The following is an 11,603-nucleotide window of genomic DNA, read 5'->3' as shown; positions in this document are numbered from 1 at the left end:
ATTAATTTAATAAAGACATAAGCTATCTCCAGGTTTAAACTTTTATTATTCATGAAATGTGTGAACACAATACAAAACTGTCTCTTTGAATTCTAAATCTAGAACATTTTTCTGAACCTATTCAGTTTAAAAAAACCTAGAAAATAAAAATACAATTAGTTGTGCAATATTTCTTATTTTTTATCTAAAAGCTAATAAAATGCAGTTCAAAAATGTATTATTTCAAAATGGTTCGCATAGAGAATCTGTGAATATTTGTCTTTTGTAGCTTCAAAAACATGGGCACTTTACCATCCTTGTTAATAGTAACGAATGTGACCAATCACAAGTAAAGCAATACAATCGAATTAATTTAATAAAGACGCAAGCGATCTCCAGGTTTAAACTTTTATTATTCATGAAATGCGTGAACACAATACAAAACTGTCTCTTTGAATTCTAAATCTAGAACATTTTTCTGAACCTATTCAGTTTAAAAAACCTAGAAAATAAAAATGCAATTAATTGTGTAATATTTCTTATTTTTTATCTTAAAGCTAATAAAACGCAGTTCAAAATGTATTATTTCAAAATAGTTCGCATGGAGAATCTGTGCATATTTGTCTTTTGTAGCTTCAAAATCATGGGCATTTTACCATCCTTGTTAATAGTAACTATTGTGACCAATCACAAGCAAAGCAATACAATCGAATTAATTTAATAAAGACATAAGCGATATCCAGGTTTAAACTTTTATTATTCATGAAATGCGTGAACACAATACAAAACTGTCTCTTTGAATTCTAAATCTAGAACATTTTTCTGAACCTATTCAGTTTAAAAAACCTAGAAAATAAAAATACAATTAATTGTGTAATATTTCTTATTTTTTATCTTAAAACTAATAAAACGCAGTTCAAAAATGTATTATTTCAAAATAGTTCGCATAGAGAATCTGTGCATATTTGCTTTTTGTAGCTTCAAAATCATGGGCATTTTACCATCCTTGTTAATAGTAACGATTGTGACCAATCACAAGGCAAACAGCATAGTGGGCATTTTGCTATCGATAAATATTGATCTAAGATTTTTCTTGTTGCATCTATGCACTATATTTTTATAAATAATCTTAAATATCTAGGTATAAAGTAATTTATTTGTACACACGAAAAGTAGTAAGAGGTAATCTTATTTTTGTTGCTTTAATGATATCTTTAAACTGCGGTAATATTTATTTTTTTATGAAACTAAATAAGTATTAATTTTACCAAGTACTAGTACCAATTTTACTTTACCTAAAGAGATTTTAATTCATTAATTTTAAAAATAGCATGGATAATACATAATTAAAACGAAATTTAAACTTTACTATTTTACAGGCGCATATTGTTTTGCAATTATTCATCTGAATGTTTTGTAAATTGACAGAAAAGTATACAAATGAAATAAATTGAAGCAGAAAAAAATAAATATTCAGATTTTCACCAGCTTCATATGCCATTAAAGTTTAGACATAGACAATAGTTTACACAATATATATCCAAAGAAAATTAAGTAAAAAATTTTAACAATTGAATTGCTATACCGTTTTTTTAATCAATTGGAACTCACCGTGTTTGATTGAAAGGACAAGGCTTGGCACGCACTTCAGGTTCAATAATGCTATTCTAATGTCTTCTTTCACTCGTAGTACTGATAAGTACGCATTTCAGTTCTCAAATATATCTCGTAATACGATATATCAAACATTTCCTATGGATTTAAATCACGACTAAGTGGGGAGTAATGGAAGACTGTAGGAATTTTAGCTCTAAATCATTATTTTATGGAGTGGATTTATATGCGCTGGCATTGCCTTGTTGGAAAACCTATACTTCAGCCGCTTTTAATAGATATCTGAAAGATAGTAAATAACTTCCTCTTGTATTTTGATAGGTAACTGGTTAGCTTTGATATAGCTATTGTTGCAAGTTGATATAGCTATTGAATCCAAAGGAACCCTAGAGAATAAGCAAAGCTCCAGCCCGTTGTCCATTAAAAACATCGTGTCGGATCTCTCTTATATTATGCCATTAATAACTATTGGCGCTTGGATTATCCTAATTATACTGTTTTTTTTTCATCACCGAATAGAACATCAATCCATTCATAGCTATATGACAAATATTTAAGGGGCAAATTTAGTCTCGCGTGTATATAATGTAGTTAAAGACAAAACATCCGGGTCATCTTATTGTGTCCGGTTCTATGAGTTTGCTTACAAATGATATAACAGTATAGCTCATAAACAATAAGATTCATTTGATTCTTAATCTGGTTTGTTGAGCAATTTTGGTCAAATCTGATATTGAATTTTATTGAATTATTAATTTAAGAATTGAAGTAAATTTCTCTAATACAGCGAATCAGTATTTGTGACGGATGAAACAGTGCAAGCCATATCAAAAGCCGAAAGGTGTCAGAAAAAAGATCATGTGTCAATTTGGTAGTAATATAAGATTGTTGTGTATTTTGAGCTGTTTCCAAACAGCCGAACGATGAACTCAGAGATTTACTGCCAGCAACTTGCATAATAAAAGGAATCAATCAAAGAAAAAAAGGACAGACCTGGTCTATCACAAAGGAATCATATTCTATCTCCACAATGCAATGCCTCACACATCTTTAGCAATAAGTACAAAATTATTGGAACCTGGTTAGAAAATGATTTAACCCCACACATATAGTCAGACCTTGTACCATTCAATTATCATTTATTTCAAAATTCACAAGACTTTTTAAATGGCAAAATTTCATTAATAATGATGAGCTCAAATCTCAACTGATAAGAACAGCGGTTCTATGAGCAATGAATCATGAAGTTGCCAGAAAAATGACGAAAGGTTATGGGACAGAATGGAACATATTTGATTAATTAAAGTTCATTTTTTGTACAGAAAAATCTATTTTTATTTGAAACTAAAAACCGAAATTACTTTTTTGCCAACCCAATATTTATTTCCGGCTAAGTAATGTGAAATGCCTCATACACTTGGTAGATATTAAAAGTGTGATTTTCATGCTTGAAAAAAAATAGATAAACCAGGACCAGAAAATTTTGAGTAGATTACAGTTGCTATTTATAATCAGAAATATCAAGAATACAGTTGTAGATATAGGTCATGTTATTTGGATAAAAATGAAATACAGTGTAGACTATTTGTTTGCTAACGTCAATGTTTTATTAAATTCGAAAAGTTGTAATTTTTTTGTCCAGTGATTTTATTTTGCTGTTTCTAATCGCTTGAAGATTTATTTTATGTATGTTCAAAATCTGAAAATGCATCTTTAAACTATAAATTTAGAACTATAATTAAAACTATAATTAATAACTATAATTGAAGCGTGTTACACATATCGTTTAAAACATGTCTAGTCTTCTTATTTTTAAAATGGTGTAACTGAAAAAGGTTGGGAACTTTTAAGCGAAACAGGGGTACAAAAGGCTAAGCTAAAAGCTTAATTAAAGGCTAAAGTTTTTGCTTGTTGCATGCAAGTGTTTCTCAGTTTTTGGCGTAAGACTAATATTTTAGAAGATATAAATTTTATAAGTAAACTTTTATTAAAAAGTATGATTTTTGACTTTGATGCTGAATATGATGGTACTTAAACCAGCTTAATGCCACTACACTGTTAGAAGTTTCTCAGAAAAAAATGGTTAAATAACAATTTATTCAATTGCAACTTAATTCAACTAAAATAGTAAACTAACCATAAAAATATGATATTCAAACTGCTGACTGAGAGAAAAATTGTTTTTTGACTGTTTTTGACAAATACAATTAAACAGCCGAAATTTTATCCACTTATCACTTAGCTCCTTGCCTTTGGGTACATACTATAAGCTAAAAGGGCAAATTTATAGATGTCACTATCGAATCTCAGCGCTGATATCAAACATTTATTTCAATCCTTCAGCACTTGCAGACTTTCTAGTATCATTCACTTCCAAATTGGTGACCCTAGACTACCGAAATATGAAACTATCATTCAGGCGTAAGTGGCAGCATCACAGAGCTGCATTGCACAAAAGAGCTTAGTATTTGTCAACTCTCACGATAGATGGCTAGATACAATAAACTATTTTAAACACATTCCATTTGGCAAACCTCAACTCAACCACAATGTCTATTTAACTATGTCTACCTCAACTCTGTCTGCAATGTCTATTTAAATTTCATTTTTAAGATTTTGAAACCATGGCAATTGTAGATGGTTACAAAATCGTATAATTTTACAATTTAGCAATACTAGTTGTAAACGGTTTCAAATTCGTGAATGTAAAGAAATGCTCCCAACCGTAAACTTTTCAATTAATAAAAGGACGATTATTAATTAAGCTGCGGATCATTTTACCGTAGTTTTAGAATAAAGTTCCAACAATGTTTAATTTATAAGCTATAAGAAATCAAATCTCATGTCAAAAATTTTCAAGTAAAGTGGAGTAGTACATTTTTATATGTAAAATACTTATTTTTATTTCTTATTCAGGAAGTCAAAAGGGAATAGGTCATTTAAAATTCGAAAAACTGTCAAAAATGCCAAAATAGAGATACTGTGTGTGCCATTATTGAAATATTGAATACCGTGTTTTTAATGTGAAAGATACGCATATAAACTCAATGCAGAAGAGCATGCAATGCAGAAGAGTATGATCAAAATTTAATATTTTAAATTTTTGCTTTCTTCTGCTTAAAAATTATAAGAAAATTGAATATACTTACAAATTTGAAGTTTTACGTAGAATCTTGACCAGATGTGTACCATTGGTTACAAGCATCGTACACATAATCACATGCAGGATGACGGAAGTCACTTCCTCTGCTATCTACATCTGCAAGTAAATATTTTACTTTAGAAGAAATATGTTTGCTTTTTTGCTTGGTTCTTATAAAAAGAATTATTTCTCAGTCTTCATATTTCTTGATGAAGATAATCAGTCTATTTATAATTACTTACATCCTATGATTAATCGTTTAAAAAATAAAAATGAACAAATACTCTTACAAATTAGTTTTAAATTTTTTTAAAATTACTGGGTTATTTGTTGTTATAATAATATTTCAACATACATAGCACACAATGAAAAATAATTTTCTCATAAAAGGTTTTTATCTCTTCATTTAATACGTCGGAAGTGAAAAGTTTCCGGAATGTGCATTAGAAATCAAAGCTTCTTCACTGTACACTGTAAAAAATTCCGGATTGAATTAAAACAAAAAAGGTACTGGTACTGTGGACTCAGCATTCGTAAAGTTTATTTTACCATAAAATCCCCTTTTACTGTAATCTGCACTTTGACCATAAATTTTTTTTCGTCATGTCTGACGCAATATTTATTTAATTACTGTGATTCAGTAATTTTCAGTAAATATTACAGTAAAAATTAGATTTACGTAATTTTTTGTTGTACTGTAATTTTTTACAGTTTAGTTATATAAAACCATATTTTTTTTCAAATAATGACAGATCACGGTTATAGAAATAGCACTTACCCATATCTCGGACAAATCTCTTTCCAAATATACTTCCGTTAAAGGGAGGTTTTCTTCCACCAGCTTCAATTGGATTGCAAGCATACATTATGAAGATCATAATAACTAACACGGTAGATGTATATTGAGACATTTGAAGTTTTTTCTTTCACTGAAATAAAATGCAATTAATCATTTAATGTAGAAAATGTTTATTAATAATGTATAATCCTTATCTTAAAATAGTTTTCTGAATCACTGCGGTAAAAATAAACTCATTTTCTAAAAACTTTTTCTAAATATTGTTTTCATCAAATGAGGCATAATTGTGGATTTTTCAAAAAATTAGTTTAAATCAGAGTGTTTCCGAACATTTTAAAAATATTATTACCTATTAGAAGCGAAAATAAATATGCAGTGTTTCTTGATTCTGCACAAAGATGAAAAATTCTGATAAAATTATCGTACGGTATGGTACTGACATTTCTGGTAAGAAAAAATATAATTCTAGGAAATAAGACAAAAATATACGGTATTTGAACTATTCATTTGGTAATTTTTCCGTTCATATGGCAACGGTTTTCTGAAAATTCCAGTTTTCAAGATTATAATTCTTATTACCTCCCATTTAGAAAAAATACAAAGCTGAAAAATAAATTTAACCGAATAAATGGTATTTATGCCAAGTTTTAATGAATCATAATATAGAATTACCAAATTTTATCACATGTTATAAAATTATATTTTGTTAGTTTTATCAAAAACATAATCCCCAAAGTTTCGGTAGAAATTATCGAGCTTCTTGGTGTTTCTATGGAGCCAGAACACGGTGAATTTCACCATATTCTGATAATTTTGAACAGACTTTTTTATCTGGAGAGCTAAGGTTTGATAAAAAATATTTAAATAAAAGTGTTTCTTGTAATGTTTTTAAATATTGTTTAAATAAAAACGAACCGAGAATAATTTATATTAAAGAAATTGTGAAAAAAAATCTTAAAAAAGGAATGTTTCAATTTTGTTCATATAGTTTTAAAATCTATCCCTAAATAATTAATAACAATCGAAAATTAAAGTGAAAAAATAATATTGAATGCATAAAGTTGTATTAATAAGTTTAAGTTCCTGGATAAGCACTTCATGAGAATTTTTTTCTAACTTTTTGTCAATGTATTATTAAAAAGAAAAAATTGTTCGGATTTTTTGTTGCATCTTCTAACAGTTATTGAATAGTCTATGTAAAAAATTATGGAACTAATAAATTTCGCTTCAATATTTATTAAGATATTAGAAAAACATTATTTTCTTAGAAAAGACCTTATGTCTTTTGTCTCTCACTATTAAGACAGTATGGGGTCAAGATCAACGAAACACGCAAGGCTATGATCGATTCATTTTACTCATGAACTTTGAATGACCAAAATAATGTGATATTCCATTAAAAGAGCATTGAATTAAATATTTTTGGGTCATGGTTGAAAAACATTAGCTAAGATATTGGGCATTTTTTATTGACCTTCAGAAGATATTCAAAGATAACCTTAGGTAAGTTTTCTTTAAGTAATCACGCATAAAAACTAAACTTTGCTAGTAATAAACTGCAAAAAATTATTTTAATTGTTTACTTATTATTTTAATCGTATTTATTTATTTCTTTTAAATAATATTGTAAAAAATTATTCAGTTAGTAATATTATATTATATATGATTTCATTATAATTCAACAAATCTTTTAAAATATCATATAATTTGGTCAAAATTTGTAAACGAATTTTAACAGAAGCTCTTGTAATTACTCTTACTATAGTGTGCAAAAAAATTCTTGATCAAATTACGGTATAAGTCCCGGCACTTTGGGTGAATCATCCGTAAAATCCATTTTTGCAGTAAAATATTTTGATTTTACTGTGATTATTATGTAAAAAGTACGCTTCTCTTAGCATCTGTACTTTATACCATAATTTCATACAGTGTAGCTAATATTAATATATGATTTTCAGAAATTTCATTAACTGTTGAGTTACAAAAAAAACCAGTGTAAAAATAATCACTGCTTTGTTTTGTTAATTCTCATGTGAGAAAAATAACCAAAGAAAGTTCTTCAAACTCTTTTTGTTTAAAGAAAAGTGAAAATCTTCACAAAACAAGGTGTGTGGGAAATAATGTTGGTTTTAATTTTATTTTAACAGTCACAGTTTTTTTGAATGTGCTTTACATATAGTTATAGCTGATGGTTTGTCTTATTAACATTTTGAGACTGAAATAATCCTTTTAAAAGAAACATGCTAAACTTTTTAAAATTAACACACAGAGATACAAACTAAATTAAAAAAATACGAATTCTAAAAAGGGCTATATGAAATAGACTACACTCATAAATGAAGTAAAAATATTTGAAATAAAAATATTTGAAATAAAAACTTCTGCTTTTTGGAAAATTTATAGCAGCTATTTCTGAAAATTTTGAAGATTTTTTTCTTTTATGCTCTAAGCAAGATCCGAAAAGAAATGTGAGGATATTTTGTCCATTTTATATATCCCAGTATTTTAAAACAATATCAAGAGCCCATATCAAAAATAATAATACATGATATGGCTAATTTGTTCATTATTCTATAGCAGTAATAAATTAAATTAAAAAGTTTTCTTTCGATATTTTTTTAAATAATAACATTGTTATACCGACTAGACTCACACATTTAATGAAATTTTCTATCATATGAAGGGTATAAATCTTAAGAAACACATTTTTGGATTAATATATTTGACACGAATTTGAATAAGTTCAAACCTGCTAAAGTAGATCGCAAATTCATAGCAATCTGTATAAAATTTATGCAGCTAGGAAAGTATTAAATAAACTAAATTGAATGAAGGATGCCTGCAGAAAATTTCCTGAGAATGAATGAGGTCAAACAGCTTTGAAAGTGATGGCACATAACACTGAAGTTGCACTGAGAAGAAAAAATATGGTAAAAACTACCATAATTTGGTAAAGTTTACCATATGTCTGGCTTTAAGGAAGCATCAGAAAGCTAATAAGGCTTTGGTAATTTTGACCAAAGTGCTTTGGTAATGATTTTTGGAAAAATTAACAATGAAATATGGTTTTTTAATATGAGATAAAATTTGGTAAATGCTATGAAATTTGATAATTTTTATCATGATACCTTGGTTCGTGGCATAAGACCTATCTAATCAGTTTAATTTATATTTTAGTTTTGTATTTTTTACTAAATGAAGTAATATGAACTTTAATTATCAAAACCAGAACTTCCCGTATACCGTTACCATATGAACGGTAATATCACTTAATTGTGTAAATATTGTGCTTTTAAGAATTTTATTAACCAAAATTGTGTTTATTTTTTTTTGTTGCTAGAAATGTCACTACCAAAATTTTTTTTCTGCGCATTTCGTTTCCCTGCATTCCGTTTTTTCTCCGTTTTCACTGTATTATTTATTTCATCTTTTAAGGTTGGCCAGGGCACATAAGGAGCTGAAATGTCTGTTATTGTTATGATGATTTACATTATTAGTTAGCAGGACAATTTTGAATATTTGCACATTATCTCATCTATATTTAAATTTCTTTTAGATGTTTTGATGTTTCAAATGTATTAAAAAATCCAAATCATTTCAACTGTATTCACCGGGGATTATTTAAGTCTGCTAATTCATGGAAATAATTGTTATATATATCTGTATATGCATAGTAAGCCTATTGTTGGCGTATGAAACAGACCCGTTTTAATAAATTTTTCTTAGCGTTATAAAAAAATGTCAAAATCTTTTCAAAAAATTTATTAATAGGGGAATAATTTTTATGCAAAACAAACTTCACACGAAAATAGTGTCACTGTTTAAAAAAAGCACTAAACGTCAAAGTCTATCAGGAAACATCTTGAATGAGTATGAATAAAGAACATGAGAACAGAACTTTTCTTTTTCATATTTTGTAATTGCTATTCTTTCAATTTTATTAATAAAAACATAATCTAAATTAGTTCTATTAAACGTAAATAGTTAAGAGCGAAAGATCAATCTTAATATTAGGAATAAAATTTTTGCTTTCAAACATCCGAAAAAGTTTATTAAAAATGAAACTGTTCATAAACCTTAATAGAAATGGTAACGCAAGAATATTTAAATTAAAAAAAGCAGAGAAAAATTCAAATAAAATTATAATTCTTATTTTTTGCTATTTGAGTTTCAACATCAAATAGAAATTAAAATTTGAGCTAAGTAGGAAAAAGGATGGGATTTTCTTTCTCACAATCATTTTCGCATGAAAACTTGACGGAAAGTCTGATCTTTTACATATTTTTCTTATCTTCATTACATTTCATGGTTTTATGAAACTTACATAATACTTTATATATTTTTTAGACATAAGTCAAGTTCGTTTGAATAATAAAAGAATTCTGTATATTTTTTCTAAAATTATTTCTCAGTCATTGTTAGATTTACCAGTTGTGTTAAGCTCTAACCTTTTAACTTAGATCACAGATTTGTATCAATTGCTAGTCATACTTGAAATTTAATTTATTTATCCATTAAATATTTTTCAGATACTTCAAATATTTCAAACATATTTGAAAATACAGATTGTTTCATGATTGATTGTTTCATGAACTTATAAACGTTTCTAGAACTTTATGAAACGTTTTTGTTGTACCTAATTTTTGTAAAATTTATCTGAATTATGGTCATTTATTTGAATTATGGTTTCAACGATATTATGTTGTATAGGTTGTTTTTAAATTAGAAAAATGTAGAAGTTTTTTTTTAATGAAATAGGATTATGACAATTGTAGTACAAAAGTAGTAGTTTGTGGTAAAATTTTGAATATACAATTTTCATAAATTCACAAATCATGGAAATAAGTGCTATGATGAATTTCTTATCATAAAGACAAATGCATAATAAATAACACAATCCTTTGCTATATTTTATGATAATCGTCTCGCGAAAAAGTGCAACAATGTTTATTAGCTCTGCAAATTGCATTGAATTATATTTTATTCAATAACAGTTACTTTTATAAATTTCTACATGGAATTTAATTGTTTTAAGCGTTACGAATTAAAAGTATCTATTAAAATCAAGTGCCATTTTAAAACGACTAAAAATAGTCTGGACTAGTGTTATTTTTTAAATTTTAAATAAGAATAATTAGTTTTACTTGTGCCTTTGGATAAAGTTAGTTTACAATTTATCTGACAAAATTTCATTAAAATATTATTTATGCATTTTTTAGAAAGAGAATAAAAGTTTTTAAAAATACTCGCTGCAAAAAAAAAATCGCTTAATACAGTAAATTATAAAAAAACACACATTATATCACGATGTGTTGAATCAGTAAAATTAATAATTTTTTTTAATGTATAATAAAATCTTTTTAATAAATTAGATTTGGGATTATATCAAAAAATGTTGCAATTAAGCACAGTTTCAATTTATTTCCATAAAAGATAGATTAATTAATAAATGGATTCAAAGCATATTATATAACAAATAAGACTCCTTAAGTTTTTAAAAAAAAGATTTGATAGTAGTATCATTAAATATTAACTCCGACAATATTGTCAAATATAAATACTTTTAAAAAATTTATAAGACCTTTTCACTACATATAAGTATTCGATAAAACCCTTTTACAAAGCACATTCTTAATATGCCATTATTGCAATGTGCGCAAGCAATATTGCAAAAGCAAATTTATTAATAGCTCCTTCCAACTGATTGCCTCGATGTTCCAAATGCATCTTTTAATAGTATTCATTAAATAAATGGCTTGTTAATAATGACCCTGCACAGCATTCTGTTAATTAAAACAATTAATAATTAGCCATACTAAAAATGTATCGATAAAGAAGAGTGCTATTAAGCAATAGAATTCGTTAAATATTTCAAACTTGAAAATCTTTAAAACTTACCAGGACTGGTATTCTTAACTGTTCGATTGGCTGTTCTCTAAAGAATAAATACAGTTCGATGTGTTCTCCTTATATATTCCTTTTAACCACCCCAATTGTAGCCCAGAAGCATAGTCCTACGTTGTTTGCGCAACTTGTTGAGCCAGTAAAATGGTTTTGCATACATGCCGC

At 27.2% G+C, this 11,603-nt stretch overlaps 1 protein-coding gene across 2 annotated transcripts; it reads right to left on the bottom strand.

Annotated features, from left to right (window-relative positions):
- Window positions 1–26: 26 nt before the first annotated feature.
- Window positions 27–11,583, bottom strand: SIFa (neuropeptide SIFamide). Of its 2 annotated transcripts, none has more exons than XM_071187669.2 (4): window positions 11,433–11,583; window positions 5,514–5,664; window positions 4,743–4,852; window positions 27–136 (listed from the first exon to the last, which is right to left on the bottom strand). In XM_071187669.2, exons 2-3 carry the CDS (start codon window positions 5,644–5,646, stop codon window positions 4,755–4,757), a joined length of 231 nt encoding a protein of 76 aa, XP_071043770.1. In that variant the 5' UTR covers window positions 5,647–5,664; window positions 11,433–11,583; the 3' UTR covers window positions 27–136; window positions 4,743–4,754. The 2 variants fall into 2 exon arrangements, with proteins under 2 accessions (XP_071043770.1, XP_087011148.1); XM_087155022.1 differs by lacking the exon at window positions 27–136 and adding an exon at window positions 718–825.
- Window positions 11,584–11,603: the final 20 nt, after the last annotated feature.

The sequence above is a fragment of the Parasteatoda tepidariorum genome, chromosome 11 (assembly GCF_982258835.1).
Source record: "Parasteatoda tepidariorum strain Cologne lab strain chromosome 11, Ptep-v5.0, whole genome shotgun sequence".
Classification (NCBI taxonomy): Eukaryota; Metazoa; Arthropoda; class Arachnida; order Araneae; family Theridiidae; genus Parasteatoda; species Parasteatoda tepidariorum.
Note: the sequence above shows the minus strand (reverse complement) of the source record. Positions and strands in the feature narration are given on the sequence as shown.